The sequence below is a fragment of the Dipodomys ordii genome, unplaced genomic scaffold (genome assembly GCF_000151885.1).
Source record: "Dipodomys ordii isolate 6190 unplaced genomic scaffold, Dord_2.0 Scaffold204, whole genome shotgun sequence".
NCBI classification, from domain to species: Eukaryota; Metazoa; Chordata; class Mammalia; order Rodentia; family Heteromyidae; genus Dipodomys; species Dipodomys ordii.
In genome coordinates this window covers 1,358,525-1,375,162 of record NW_012267420.1, presented here as the reverse complement: position 1 = coordinate 1,375,162, position 16,638 = coordinate 1,358,525, and the positions used below count along the sequence as shown (strand labels likewise).

Here is a 16,638-nt window from a genome sequence, read left to right as displayed (position 1 = left end):
TGAGCAGGGAAGGTGGCTCAGTGGTAGAGCGCTTGCCTTGCATGCATGAGGCCCTGGGTTCGATTCCTCAGCACCACATAAGCAGAAAAAGCTGGAAGTGGAGCTATGACTCTAGTGGTAGAGGGCTAGCCTTGAGCTGAAGAGCCAAGGGACAGTGCCCAGGCCCAGAGTTCAGGCCTCACGACCAACAAAAGAAAAGAAAAAAAAAAGAAAAGACCCCCTGCCCCCCGCCAAAAAAATGCAGTTAATAACAGAAGTTGTAGAAGACTCCTATGATAGCCAAAGGGGAAAGATCCACATTCCAATTAATTAAGATGTGATTCAAAGCAGAAACTATGTTCAGAATATTCAATTTTAATACCTGGTGGAGCCTGAGCACCGGTAAGAGTTGCCATTTGTTAAGCTCCCTGGGCATAACAATTGGATGTCAGTCATGGTTCAAGGATTCTTTACAATTTGTATAGATTTAAGGGATACCTGAGATTGCTCAATAGACTGGAGATTGGCAAAGTATATGTAGCCTGTGGTTCAGATTCAGTCCGTTGTTTATTTTTTATAAATAGCTTCTTAACGGAAGTCGCTGTTTTCATTGCTCCTGTTTTGTCTATGACTGCAGAGGTAAAATAGTTGTTTCAGAGACTGCATGGTTCCTAAGTCTATGTTTTCCTTTATGGAAAAGTTTACTGACTCGCGCTCTGAATCAGTCCTCCATTTGATAGATGAGAAAAAAACGACGCCCAGAAGTGCAGTTGGCTTTTCCAGGTGCTCAAAATCCCCAATTCTGTATCTTTTCACTCCAGTTCTTCCTCTCCCCTTCCCTCCCACCCCCCCGCCCCTTTTACACATCCCTTGCTCTTGACATACGCAGTATTTCCTAAACAGGATATTTACTCTGTGCATTTTTCTCGTTGCCTGGAATATCTTTCCCGTTTTCTGTCATATAGATGAGTGGAGTTGAGTTATTTTAGGTAACATGACTAGTTACTTTAGGTAACATGAGTAGAATAGAATATAGATTTTGGAAAACTGCATTCTAGCACAAGTTTAACTTTCAAATGCCTTTATGGCATTGGTCTCCAATCTTGGAGTGAACAAGATAGGAATCTTTGTAAGCCAGTACCCCAACTCTAGTGGCCAATTTTATTACTGTTTTGCTATTAAATTATCTAGTTTGGAGACTTTAGGGCAAATGACCTTCACAAGCTCAAAGTTACACATATGTTTTTATATTCCTTCAATGATAGGTGTACTGAAAACTGTGAGGTTTTGAGATATAGTCACAAGAACTTAACTCTATCTTGATTTGTTTTGAAGAGCTTGACTTCATATCATAAGCCATAAGTTCCTTATATTTGCACACAGATTCACTAATACCTATCTTGCGAAGTTTTTGTGAGAACTAGTGATAATTTATGAAGAGGGTCTAGTTTACTTCCTGGCATTCCATAAGTCCTCAGTAAGTGGTGGTTTATTAAATGGCAGTCCATACTGCACTTTTGCTCACTTTTTGAGGTCTTTTTATGTTTTAAATCTCATCAAACTGTAAAAAATTCAGATTTAAAGACTGACTTCTCTGATTTATCTTACAATATGTATCAGTAACTTATGTCATATATATATATACCTTAACTGACTAATTTTTTTCTTGCCTTTTTGCTACTGGGGCTGGAACTTACACTCCTTCATTTACTCATGCCTGGCACACTGCCGTTTGAGCTGTACCAGAACTTCTGTTTTTTTGCTAGTTATGTATTTGGAATCTCTCTTGGATTTGTCTGATTGGATTGGTTTGTAACTGAAACACTCAGATCCTCAGTAGCTAGGATCATAGATGTGAGTTGCTAACACATGGCTATGATTTTCTTTCTTTTCTTACTTTTTTTTTTTTTTTTTTTAGGATGGGACCGAAACCAGGGCCTCATATAAGCTCAGTGTAGAGGCTACACTGAGCTTATTATCAAGCCCCTAGATTATGGTTTTATATCTGAAAGTCTTTTTTTCCCGAATCTATTTTCCAATGGTTATTTCTCCCCTTCACAGTTTTAGAAAATTTCCAATGTTATCTGAAATGTAATTTCTCCATTCAACCCCCATAAACCTGTACCATAAACAGAGAGGTAGGTGTCCCCACCAATTACATTTGAGACAGATAACAGTGGGAACCTGGGTATTCCTTCTTGTTGCTTTCCACTGAGCAGTCTGGATCATAGTCCCCACAGGGTGGATCACTCTTGATTGCACCTCATTTCTCAGCAGTGGCAAGGCCACAATACAGCAGGACTGAGAAGGTAGCATGACACGATAAACAGTGTAAAAGTAATGGTGAGAAAATGTGGAGGCTTGAGGGCAGGACCAGCTGGCTGGATGAATCACCCAACTTCTTTCCTTATATTTAAAAATGGGAAAAATCTAGATTGATTTTTCTATGTATTCCATTCTTCTAGATCTGTAGGTTTTGTACAATAGGATTAAACCACTTTCAGACTGAAAATATTTTTAATGAAATCCTTAAATCTTGAGCATGAGCAGATCTTTGCTCTTGCCACTATTCCCTGAACTCTACAGATAACAGTTGCTCACCTAACATTTAATTTTATTGGGTATTACAGGTCATCTGAAGATGACTTGAGCTGGACAAAAGAATGTAAATGCTATTTATGTAAATAAATAGATTTTATGTAAATACTATTTATAAATGGCATTTGAGATGCCTTGAGTCCCCCAAGGGTTTTAGTATTCAAATGGAATCTCAAAATAAACCCCCATGGTTACTGTGGGGCAATTGAAAAATTTAAGGTTACACATTATGTAGGCAACATTATGATTTTGTCAGTCATCTTTAATTGAAGGAATGGTCAATACTTTGTAAATTTATCTTTATTATTATTGTTATTTTACCAATTTTCCTTCAAATCGACATTGTCCTCAATTGTAATTCTCACATAGATGAACATGATTCACACCAACTGAAGATACATTTTGGGTAATTAGTTCAGTTAAAACAATTCATTGGGTTATTTCTTGCACAGTACCTAGCTTGAAATATAGCTAAGTATTTTGATCAATACTGACAGAGAAATTCCACAAAGAGATGGCTCTGTATAATCTGAAGTCACAAGGAAATAAAGAAAGTGAAGAAAAGGGCCTTAGGTTTCTTTCAAAATTATTTTTAAAGCAAAATATAGGAATAATTGTTCAATTTCACAAATAATCTCTGTGAGTATATTCAGTATTTTAAGTTTCCCTGAGCTCATCAGTATTAATACTTTTTTAATTCAGACACTTCTTCAGTAATATTATAAATTGGTATAATAAAATGATAATTTATAACAAATATGTACCTAATGTGTATCATTAAAAAATCAAAACTTGCAGATATAGTTTAAGCTGCCATTTAAAATTAAAAAAAACCATGGATATAGACATTTAAGCTACTGAGACATTTTATACTAGTTTAACATCTCAAAGGCATTTACTAATTTTTTTTCTTTCTTTTTTTCTTCTGGTAATGGAGCTTGAACTCAGAGCCTGGGCACTATGCTTTAGTTTTAGTTTTTTCTTTCCTTCAGTGCTAGCCTTCTACCATTTGAAACATACCTCTGCATTGGGTTTGATGGTTAATTGGAGATAAGAGTCTCTCTGACTTTCCTTGTCTGGGCTGTGTTTGACCCATAATCAGATCTCAGTGTCCTGTGTAGCTGGGATTACAGGGGTGAGCCATTGCTGCCTACTCTACATTCTTAAATCATGACGTTTCCCCACTTTCTCAGTATGCTATACCAAGTCTTTTGTGTTTAGAATAGTGTCTCTTTCATGAACTCACTCCCTATATCATCCTGTACCCTAGTCATAGAGAAAACCTGAACTTTTCTTTGTACCTGGGTCACATCTCTGTGCATCTGTGTTTGTTTTTGGACCATTAAATATTACTTGATGTTCTTTTTTTCTTTTTTAAAATCTAGTTGATGAAATCATTATTCCAGATCTGACTTAAATTCTTTCTTCCTTCTCCCACAGTGTAATTGTTCCTGCTCCCATGCTCTCAGATTTGCTTTGGTAGCACTGAGAAAAGTATCTTCTGATTAGTTAATTCCCTAAAGACTAAATCAATCCAGGATTCATCTTTGCACTTTCAGATGCCTCACATAGTAGTCAGCACTTAAGTAATCTTTAAATTAATGAATCTGTGAACCATTCAAGTTTTAATGATGGATTGCATTGTTTATGGCCAGGATCAGTTGCCAATATCCACCAGTAAGGTATACGATGCTGTAGCCAGCCTCTGGAAACCATGGCTAGATGAAGAAGCCATTAGTACTTTAAAAAAAGGTAAGAGACTTGTCCCCACTCTGCCTCCAGTTTTATTCATATTGTTTAAGCTTCGATCTTACTGCTTGCTGCTTGCTGGGGTTTGCCAATTCTGGAGAACCCCTGCACATGCAGGGAACAGCTACAATGCCTTAATGACACGTGTGGGCCTGTAACTTGAAGGGAGCTCTTTCCCTTCCTATTCCACCCTCAACCCAGGTGTTCCAACATGAAGCAAAATTTAAACTTTGGGTCTGAATCTAAATAGAAGTATGTACTTTTTTATTTTTAATTTTTTATTGTGAAAATACCATACAGAGGGGTTACAATTACACAGGCAAGGTAATGAGTACATTTCTTATCAAGAATATGTAATTGGAAATTGATTAACAAGAGATAATAGACACTAACCTTAAACTAAACAACCACAGTGTGTGTGTGTGTGTGTGTGTGTGTGTGTGTGTGTGTGTGTGTGTATGCACGTGCCCGCATGTGCATGCACTGGTACTGGGTACTTAAACTCAGAGCCTAGGTGCTGTCCCATAGTATTTTTGCTCAGAGCTGGTACTCTGCTACTTGATCCATAGCCCCATTAATCACTTCAGTGATTAACTGATGGTTAATTGGAGATGAGATGAGTCTCGTGTACTTTTCTTCTGTTCAATGTGGCTTTAAACCATGATCCATAGATCTCAGCCTTCTGAGTAGCTTTGATTACAGGCAGGAACCACCACTGCCTGGAAAGCTGAACTATTAAAGTAAGACTTTTATTTATTTTTATTTTATTTTATTTTATGTTGGTTGTGGGGCTTGGACTCTGGGCCTGGGCTCTGTCCCTCAACTCTTCAGCTCAAGGCTAGCACTCTACCACTTGAGCCACAGCACCACTTCTGGTTTTCTGGTGGTTTATTGGAGATAAGAGTCTCATGGACTTTGCGGTCCAGGCTGGTTTTGAACTACGATCCTCAGATCTCAGCCTCCTGAGTAGCTAGGATTATAGGCATGAGCCACTGGTGCCCAGAGACTTTGATATTTTTAAAATTAGGAGACAATTAGGAATTAATGGCTTGGTTTTTTCAAAAGTTTTCTTTGACTATTTTCCTCAAATTTTTGTTATTGTCTAGAAATCAGAATATATATGAGTATGAGGCCATGGTCTAGGTTAATCTAGGGAAGTGTATCCAGTCCTATGTATCCCAGACCTGTGAGCTTGTGTACATTGAAGGAAAACCCTAAAGAATGACCCATATTTCAAAGTATTGCCTTGGATTTTAAGTAGGCCCAGCTCAAGGCAGAGAGAGACTGGTAGAAAAGAGCTGACAAATGCAAACCACGAGTTTCACAACGATATTGCCTCTAATGGTAGTCATACTATATTAACATCAGGAATAATAAAAGCTATCATGATATTCTTAAAAGTGATTTAGAGCAGAAATGTTGTGCACGAAGGGGTTCAACTCTGTCATCTCAAACCCCTGGTAGGAATTGTTATCTTCTGCTACTAGGGCAAAATGAATTGCTTGTTCAAAAATAACCCTGCTCTTACCACAGTTAAAATTATAAGATATTGCGGCTATAGGGAAGGAGAAGCAAATTATAGAGTCTGTGCTCAGTTATAACTGAAAGTTCAGAAAAGGAATGCATGTTGAGTAAGCCCAGAGCAAAGAAAGTAGATACAATATCCTAGTGGCTCACTTTGAAAACACCAGAGCAGCTGATCCTTGAATATCAGTCACTGTTGGCTCAGCAGCACGAGGTTGCTCAGGATACCACTGAAGTTATACCAGCTCTGATTTATCTGACAGTTTTTCCTCAGTGGTTACTCATGTAGCGTATGCATTTCCCCATGCTTTAGGATTTCTCTCTGTGTCTCCCTCTTTCTGTCTCTTTCTCTGTATCTCTCTCTTTTGTGCCAGGCCTGGAGACTGAACTTGTATTCTTATACCCTTTTATAGCTCATACTCATCACTGGAGCCATGCCTCCACATCTGGCTATTTGTTAGTTAAATTAGAGATAAATTTCTCACAGTTTTGTTTACCCAGGATGGCTTTGATTCTGGTCCTCAGATCTCAGCCTCCTGAGTAGTTAGGATTGTAGGCATGAGCCGCCAGAGCGTCATTCCGTTCTTTAGTAAGTCTCAATATAAAAGTATAAGTTGAGATATAAATCTTTATTTTATAAAATTCAGTTTTATTGCTTACTGCCAAAACATTTAATTAAAATTTTCTTTGAATGTTGGGAACAACTGTTGTTAACTCAGTATGCACACATTGGCTCTGTCATATAGAAACTTTTCAATAAATGCTTGTTAAATAGAATTTTTATCTAAGCAATGAGAAATGAGCACACATTTTCCGTTCTATATAGTTAATCTTAAGAATTTTGTTTCCTTAAAATATGTGTTTTAAATTTGCTTTTATTAGGTGGCTTCTATTCACAGAGTGTTAAGTGTAATCCAAACTTGAGGATCATCAGTCTAAACACTAACTTGTACTATGGCCCTAATCTTGTGACCATCAACAACACAGACCCGGCTAATCAATTTGAATGGCTGGAAAATACATTGAACCGCTCTCAGCAAAGTAAGGAGAAGGTATGTCCTATAGATGAAAAATCATCATGAGATAAACAGAAGATAAGATTTGTATATTTATTGGTCTTGGGGCAGAATCAGGTGTCAGTAAATGAAAAGTAATAAAAGGTGAAGATTCAAAGTATTATGGCCAATGAGAACAGTGTAAATACTGTAATCTTGAAAGAAGAATGTCATAAAAAACTGTCATGAGTCCTCATATTTCCTGCTTCAGGTGTACATCATCGCACACATTCCAGTGGGATATCTGCCTTTTTCCAGTGGTATCACAGCCATGAGACAGTACTACAATGAGAGACTGATAGATATTTTTAGAAGATTCAGCAATGTCATTGCAGGACAGTTCTATGGGCATACCCATAGAGACAGCGTTATGGTTCTTTCAGATGAAAAAGGTATTGTGACCTTCTTTTAACCTCTTCCAAGGATATGAGAGCAAAGCTGTGAATATCTAGTACATTGTTGACAGAGGAAATTAAAAATGTTATTAAAACCTATCACTAACCTTTGCATACAAATGTTTGTATGATGAGTGTACAGCTCATTATACCATCTCTGTAATTTGGTTATTCTACATAAGTTTCTACTAGCTGCATAAGCTCATAATGGTTTGTTTTGCTTTTTGTTTGTTTGGTTAGTTTTTAAGCCTTCTATTGACTTTGATATTCTTTTACATCATCCAGTTTATAGAAGTAAAACTGTTATTTATTGGCTAGACTCAGTTATTTTTATTTAAAATTTGTTTTTATTAAAATCTAGACTAAAAATGTATATATGTGCTTAGATTTTCTGTTGGTTTACAAACACTTTATGTTGTCAATAACGCTTTATAACTATCGCTTGAAAATATATATGTGCATAAATTTTAAGTAGCGTTATTTGTACAAAAATTGTTTTATTTAGAATTTTAAAAACAGAGCACAATATACATAATGATGTGAAAGGTATTGAGCTCAGACTTGTAGGTGAATAGCTAAAATTGTCTCCTACCAAGCAGTCAAAGAAAGGAAATAGTTGTTTAGCAAGAAGTTGACAGGAAAATGAGAGTTTGGTTTAAAGTAGACAGGTTAGGAACCCATGTGCATTTTCTTCAGTAACTGGGGCACTCTTTTGAATGGTTACCTCTTATCTAGAATGAATTGGCTTGGTTTAAAAATGGCTACGCTTTAGCATTTGATCTTTTTAGCTTGGAAAAAAAATGTTTCTTCATAGGAGAAATGTAAAATAAGGTGAGCATTTTGTCGAATTCTTATCAAGATTCTTAATGTTTTAGGGTATAGGACAGACCAAAGATTTTTATTTGTAGTTCTTTGTGTCTGTATTTATGATAAACCACAGATTTTTATTTGTAGTTCTCTGTGTCTATGATAGACTTGCATTTTTCTTGCTTTATGAAAAGTTTCAAAGAAAAGCAGAGAGAATGATACAACAACCCCTATTATTTGTCATTCATATTCAAAATATATCATGATTTTCTCACATTTACCTATTACATGTATGTGTATATATAGGAACATATATTTGTGTGTATCTATGTATATGTCTGCTCAAAGTATTTAAATGTTATTTCAGGGGCTGGGAAGATGGCTCAGTGGTAGAGCGCGTGCCTTGCATGCCTGAGGCCCTGGGTTCGATTCCTCAGCACCACATAAGCAAAAAGAAAAAAGCCAGAAGTGGCGCTGTGGCTCAAGTGGTAGAGCACTAGCCTTGAACTGAAGAGCTGAGGGACAGCACCCAGGCCCAAAGTTCAGGCCCCACAACCGGACCCAAAAAACAAATAAAGTTATTTTAAATATCCAATCTATTTTAGCCCTGCATAATTCAGTATTCATCACTAGTAATATAATTTATATAACCACAATGACATTAACTTATGTGCTTAAAACCAACAGTAATTTTTGATATTGTTATGAAAACTTCTCCTGGTTTTTAATGTGTCTCTAAACAGTTTGAAGTCAGGATCCATCAGTAATCACATAGCATTTGGCTATTATTTTTGTGACTCTCTCAATCTGGAATATGTTCGTAATTTTACTGTTCTTTAATTCATCTGATGGAACAATGTGTATCTATATATGTTTCATCCAGGAAGTCCAATAAATTCTGGTTTTGTGGCTCCTGCTGTTACACCAGTGAAAGGACTTTCACAAAAAGAGACCAACAATCCTGGTGTCCGATTATTTCAGTATGAGCCTGGCAATTATACACTACTGGTAAGTGGGTACCATTTCTGAGTTATATCTATATTTATGCAAGTTTTCTCAGCTTTCATTACTTTCGCACAGCCATGTGAGCTGTTGTTTTTGTTGAAGTCTCTTGGTGTCTAAAGTCTGACAGCATTTTCTCAGTGTGGATAGATGGGGGAAAACCAAGGGAGGCTGTTTCTGCCCTTCTAAGGATTTCATATTACTGAGACGAAATATTCATTAGATAGAATCTTATTTGTGGACTTTGATACATATTTTTCCCCTAAGGAATGTTAACATTTCTTCTTAAAAACATAACTATTTCCTTCTTCCTTACAGTGGAAATCAAAGTATTATTGAATTATTTGAGTAGCTGTGAGGATACCTTGAAGAATTTGTGCAAAGCACAAAATTGTGTAAGGCTTAACTTATATAACTAAGTGCCAGATAAATGTTAGTAAGAATAATATATTTTGTCTGTACTGGGATTTGAACTTGGGGCCTTGCTCTTACTAGGCAAGCATGCTCTCATTTGAGCAATTAAGCCATGCCTTTTTACTTTTTTTTTTCAGATAAGGTCTTATTTTCCTTTTTTTGGGTGAAGGGGTAATGATTGACCTCAACCATGGTCTTTTTACCTTGTTGAATAGCTGGAATTTCAGAGATACTGCACCCACATGTGTGATGCTTGAAGTAGTGTCAGATTCATTGAAATGGGGCATTGCTAACTTTTTGTTCAGGCTGGCCTTGAACCACCATCCTCCCAATGGTTCCACCTATACACATTCAATTAAGTGGAGTATAAAACCATCGATAAACTAGTCCAAAGGAATTCTTTTTTTTTTTTAATTGGAGAATACTGTACAGAGGAGTTACAATTACATGGGCAAGATAATGAGTACATTTCTTATCAAGCATTGTTGCCTCCTCTTTGTTTCCCCTTCCCATCCCTTCCCATACTCTCCCCGTCCCCCCACCCAATCCTCCCTGCCCCCCCTCCCCCCTCCCCGCACCAAAGTTGTAAAGTTCGTTTTTGACATAATGACTTGTACATCTTATTGTTGCAATGGGTCCACCTGTATTCCTAGTTAAACAATTTGTTTTTTCCCTTCCCCTCCACAAATTATACCGACATCAAATACAGTGAAAGCAGGGTTATCAAAGGAATTCTTTTACAACTATTCATTACCTACTTTTAAATCTAAACCATATATATATAATATATATACATACATATTTGATTTAGATATATATTTTGTGTATTGATATAGATATTATATATTATATAATTATACTTAAATATAAAATAGATATTATTTCAATAGATATTATTTTATATATTAAGTATAATTATATAATATATAATATCTATATCATAATGAAATATGTATCTATCATGTATATCTATATATATCAAATATATATGTATCTCCTGTGTGTGTGTGTGTGTGAGACAGAGAGATTGGGAAGAACATGGTTTGAAGCCAACCTGGCAAAAAAATTCAGATCCACTCATGTCAATAGGAAAATTTGATTATAGCTAAGCATACATGTCATCCCAACTATAGTAGGAAAGTCTAAATAGGAAGATTACTATCCAGGATGACCATTGCAAAAAGTTAAACCTTATTCAAAAACAGCGAAGCATCAAGACTAGAGACATGGCTCAAACAATAGAGCTTGACCCCATTGTAACAATGAAATGTACAAGACACTATGTTGAAAACAAACTTTACAACTTAGGAGAGGGGAGGGAGGCGTTGAGGAGGTGGGGAGAAGGGATGGTAGGGGAAAAACAAAGGAGGAGGTAACAATGCTCAATAGGAAATGTACTCATTACCTTATTCATGTAACTGTAACCTCTCTGTATACTATTTTTACAATAAAAACCATATTAAAAAATAGAGCTTCTGCTTTGCAAGCATGAACCTTGAGCTCAAAGATCATTACTTCTAAAATCATCTCAAGTGACATTGATTTATTATCTGCCTTATTTTTCTTTAAAATCAATTTCAACAATAAGACTATAACATAGATATCAGTAGGTATGCTTCAAATGGTGCAATGGCAATGTTTTATGTGCCAAAAAATGAACCAGGCTTTGTGTTGTTTTTAACCGTAGGATATATTGCAGTACTATTTGAACTTGACAGAAGCAAATCTCAAGGGAGAGTCCAACTGGAAGCTTGAATATATCCTGACGAAGACCTATAATGTCAAGGATGCACAGCCACATAGTTTGTATGGATTAGCTAAACAGTTTTCAATGCTAGATAGTAAGGAGTTCATAAAATACTACAATTATTATTTTGTGAGTTTTGACAGCAGTGCAATTTGTGATAAGCATTGCAAGGCCTTGCAAATTTGTGCAATTATGAATCTTGATCATATTTCCTATGTAGATTGCCTCAAACAATATTATGGAAAGTACAATCACTAGGATTTCCCACTCTGTGTTCATAAAAAACATAACATTACCTGCTTTCTGAGATCAGTTGGACAGAATTGTTATGTCAATCTTTGCAAATTACTAAGTCAGGAAACAAAATTATTGTCTGCTTTCTTTCTTGTAATATCCAAATGTAGGCATTTATAACATTCTAAATTCGTATTACCTCAAACATATTTAAAGTTCCCATGAGTGGGATGTTGTTTGGATACATGTATCTCATTTTTAAAATTGAATAATTATATACAATTTATACCTTTGTTGAAATTGTCATTTTTACAATAAAGCAAATGACTTCCTCTGAGTGTGAGGAGTGTGGTTGTTGTTGTTGTTGTTGTTTGCAAGTCCTGGAACTGAACTTAGAGCCTGGGCACTGTTCCTGAGCTTCTTTTGCACAAGGCTAGCACTCTTAACACTTGAGCCACAGTGCCACTTCTGGCTTTTTCTGGTTATGTGGTACTGAGGAATCATACCCAGGGTTTCATGCATGTTATGCAAGCACACTCTACTACTGAGCCACCTTCCCAGCCCTGAGAAGGGTTTTTTTTTTTTTTTTTTTTTTTTTTTTGTCAGTCGTGGGGCTTGAACTGTGGGTCTGGGAGTGCTGTCCCTGAGCTCTTCAGCTCAAGGCAAGTGCTCTACCTCTTGAACCACAATGCCACTTCCATTTTTTCTGATGGTTAATTGGAGATAAGAGTCTCTCAGACTTTCCTGTTTGGGATGGCTTTGAACCGTGATCCTCAGATCTTAGGCTCCTGAGTAGCTAGGATTAGAGGCGTGAGCCACCAGTACCCAGCTGAAGATTTTTTTTGACATGGTAATTTTCAGTGTTATATTTCATTCTTGTTAAAACCTCATGTGTAAATTGTGGCTCATGTGTTTACATCTCATGTGTAAATAATGGCTGAATTATTTCCATGCATGGTGCCATCTTGGGAAAGGTCCTAGGTCTCTTGAAGCCTAGGAAACATCTCAGGACATGCACTAGCAGGCTTCTTCATTCCATGAGTATTTAGCACTGTTAACTTCTAAGGATGAGAATATCACAAGTTGTATTATTACAAACAGCATAGATAAACCAGATAAATCAGTTTGTGGTAAAACTTGTCACATCTGCTTTGAGCGAGTTTTATGTCACAAATTGAAAGCTGGAATATCATTGAACTGGTAATGTCACAGCCTCTGGATCTTCTTGCTGAAATAAAGCTAGGCGACTTCTGGTTATGGTAATTGTGGAAAAGAAGGTAATACATTCAGCTTCCTCTAACTGGTAGATAGCTGGAAGTTCCACAAGAACTGAGTAAGTACAAATAGCTACAGTGGGCCATTTCTGTGATGCCAAACTGAAGATGAAATTCTGAATTGCTTAACTTAATAAGTGCTTTATTTCTAAAGGTATATTGAAAAATAAACCCTCAAGTTGGGTGCTGGTGTCTCATGTCTCTAATCGTAGCTACTTAGGAGGCTGAGATCTGAGGATTGTGGTTCAAAGCCAACTAGTCAGGAAAGTTCTTAAGACAGACTCTTTTCTCTAATAGATTACCAAAACTAAAATGAACATAATAACAACCTGAACCCAACCTGAAAACAGAATGGATAGTTTAGTTCCAATATGGAATATTATACAGAAGTTAAAATTAATATGAGTAAATATCACAAGCATTTGGCTGATATAAAGATAAATACAGTATACACTAAATAGTCAAGTTAAATTTTTAAATGGAAAAATAAAATTTGTTCCTTAGAAATATAGGACAGGGGCAAAAAAGAAATGTTTTGGTAAAATAAATATAAATATAGAATGACTGAAAGTTGGCAAATGAAAGAGTTATTTGGAAAGAAATAAGAAGGAAGATTTAACTGTCTCATTGCTATATATTGCTCTTGTTTCCTCCTTTATTGGGTATTTAATATGTATTCAATATTATATAATCAATTAGTCATGCTGATACTAATTACTATTATCCTAGCACTGGAGAAACTGAGGCAGAAGAACTGAAAATTCAAGCTAACGTAGGCTGTTTAGTAAAGCTTGTATCAAAGAAAATCAAGTATATAGTGCATCCATAAAATTCATCTATATATTACCACATATACAATTTCCAGCTTTTGAAAACTATATTTTTGGTCAGGCATAGTGGTTCACACCTGTCATCGTAGCTTTATGGATGGATGGATGAGACTCTAGGATTGAAGTTCAAAGTTAGCCTGAGCAAAAAGTTCATGACACCCTATATGAACTAATATAAAGCTGGGGGCTTGATGTATGCCTGTCATATCAGCTATATGAGAAAGTCTAAATGGGAAGATGGTAGACCAGGAAAGCCTGGCAAACTGCAAGACCTGTTTCAAAAGCTAATGGAAGCCATAAAAGCTGGAGTTGTAGCTCAGGTGGTAGAGTACCTGCCTAACAAGTACAAGGTCCTTTATTTACCTCCTTAGAGACCCTATTGCCAAACACAGGCAACTTAGAAGTAAGCACTCCATAGATGTTGAGAAATACGCATTTTTTTGTCCCTCCTGCACGGTATAACCCCTGTTTTCACTGTATAAGCATTTTTTTTAAAGATAGCTTTTTTAAAAAAAATTATTATCTTTTGTTGTTGTTTATATGATACTGAGGAACCAAACCCAGGGCCTCATGCGTGCTAGGCAAGCACTCTACCACTAAGTCCCATTATTAGACCAAAGATACCTTCTATGGCTTTCAGCTACCTTGAACTTGAACTTGAGTTTATGTGGTGTACACCACCATGTCCTACTGACAGCAAGCTTTATTATAGTGTTAAATGAGTGCAATTATATTTTCAAATATGTCTTTCTCAATTACTTGATGCTTGTAGACAAAACTTACCAGTGAACAAGAGAGATTACAGACAAAGTAGAAATGATTGGCTGAGTCAATACTGAACTTTAGAACTTTTTCACACTATTTGAATCAGCCATCCTAGTGACCCTCATGCTCATTTAGACAGAGGTGGATTGTGACATTGGTGGTCTGGAAAAAAGGAAATGAGAAAACAGATGAGGATGTTGAGCAATAAGGAAACATAGGCATGCAGACATGTGGTAATAAGGAGGGCTGAGTGACTTGGAGTTTATCAGGAGGAGATGGGAGGAGGAATTGTATCTTACCTGACATTCTTTTTCCCACAAATACATCCAAATTCCATGAGGACTGCATATTAGTGCTATAACTATGAGCAAACTAGATAAAAATCTCTGTTCCAAAGGAGTCATGCACTGTGTGTGTGTGTGTGTGTGTGTGTGTGTGTGTGTGTGTGTGTGTGTATGACCTAGAAGAAACATGGATGGCATTTTAAGCCACACTACACACTTTCATTACAATGGCTTTGCTTCTCAGAGAACTAGCTGTGATTGTCATCCCAGAAAACAAAAGCATCAGAACTATTGCCAGTGAGTAATAGCTATGTTACGATAATGCCCACGTAAGTCTTAAATATTTTGAAAGAATGATCCAAAGTTATTAAACTGCTTTGTCTCAACAGTATAATTACATAAACATGGAGATGGTTATCAACATTCAGGGGGGGAAAAGTATTCTCTGATTCTCTCTGACAGATTTTATTATTCTGCTGATTATTATTGAGGGCCCTGTCGAATGCTTAAAAAAATCCCTTTTGTGGATGTGCCTTGCAAGCATTTATTCTGAGATCATTCAGACCACCATGGAGTGGTACTTGAAACAATGAGCAGTGTTCTGTAGAACATTCTGCTGGAGTTCTCATTTATCTTCTTTCCTGTTAAGCTCTGAGATTGCTGCCAAGAGATGTCAAAGCACCATAGCAACAGCCTGAGGGAATCTCTCTGTTCACCTGAAAATCCATTAATCACTTTTTCCTTCCACATCTAGCTATAATCTTGAACTGAAATCTATGTGGTTTGTAATTGTTCTTTATTTGACAAGGACTGATCATAATTTTATAATGTTAGGATATTTAAAAATTTGGACAAATTTTTAAAAAGTTAAAAATTACATCTGTCAAATATATATAATAGGTATGTTTTCTCTATCAGAAAAAAAGCCCCATATCTTACATTCTGAATCTTTATGCATTAGAACCAAAGTAGGACCCCCATGATTAGACCACCTTTAACATGCCATCAGTCTTCTCCAATTGGGCGTGGTAGGCCACAGAATGTTACATTGGGGTTTAGTTGTTTATAGGTTATAATGCATTTGTTAATCATATGTTCAATAACTCTTTTGTGGAAAAGGAAGGGGTGAGTTCCCACATTATTTCTCAAACATCTTCTGATAGCTCCTGGGTTAAAATACAGGAGAATATTTCAGTTAGTGTATACAAGGACGCACTGAATTTAGACTCTGATTTAGCTCAGTAGAGTTCTGCCCAAAGGTTTCAGGAGGGAAGATGGGTTCATAATATAGTCTAAGACATCATCACTAAGTATGGCCATCCATGGGCCTTTTATTTTGTTCATGTGTGTGAAGAATACAAGTTTCCAAAAAAATGCATATATGTATTTTAGTATCGTCATACTTTATATATTTTAAATTTCATCATTGAAAGTTTCCCCAAACCATGTGCTAATCTACAGATAATTGATTTTATTTAACAGAAAGAAAAGCTAAAACAAAAACATTTCTGAGATCCAAGATGCTAATTAACACAGAGTAATAGCTCCCCGATTGTTACTCACACTGACCTTATCTTAGACTTGAACTCTTGACAGTAAGCAAGCTGGCCCACCTCAATATGTGGAATTTCATTGCAGCCAGACTGCTCAAGGACTTGAACTTCCATCTTACTTTGTCCCTTCTAATTGTTTGTCAGAGATACTAAGCCATGCAAATTGTGGGAACCCAGGATTCCCCAACTGTGTTCATTTGTCTGCATACGTGTGTAGAATTTTACTTGTGGGGATTGTATTCCCTAGAGTTATACAAATGTTGCTTCAAGATATTTCCTAGAGTTTTAGTCCCTTGCTTCATTGTAGACAAGACTGAGTGCCCATGGAAGAGAACACCCAGGTCACTGTAGGAACTAAAGAAAGGTACATGTTGACATATGCTTTGTGCTTCTTGTTGGTTGCAGAGGTGTGAGGTAAGGGTGACTAC

At 36.4% G+C, this 16,638-nt stretch overlaps 1 protein-coding gene across 2 annotated transcripts in view; it reads left to right on the top strand.

Annotated features, from left to right (window-relative positions):
- The window catches only part of Smpdl3a (sphingomyelin phosphodiesterase, acid-like 3A), a 19,585-nt gene extending 7,744 nt beyond the window's left edge, over window positions 1–11,841 (top strand). For both annotated transcript variants that reach the window (XM_013035113.1, XM_013035114.1), the window contains exons 4-8: window positions 4,233–4,329; window positions 6,733–6,902; window positions 7,117–7,297; window positions 8,991–9,115; window positions 11,211–11,841. In XM_013035113.1, the coding sequence (XP_012890567.1) occupies window positions 4,233–4,329; window positions 6,733–6,902; window positions 7,117–7,297; window positions 8,991–9,115; window positions 11,211–11,528 (891 nt within the window). In that variant the 3' untranslated portion in view covers window positions 11,529–11,841. The remainder of the gene's footprint in view (window positions 1–4,232; window positions 4,330–6,732; window positions 6,903–7,116; window positions 7,298–8,990; window positions 9,116–11,210) is intronic.
- Window positions 11,842–16,638: the final 4,797 nt, after the last annotated feature.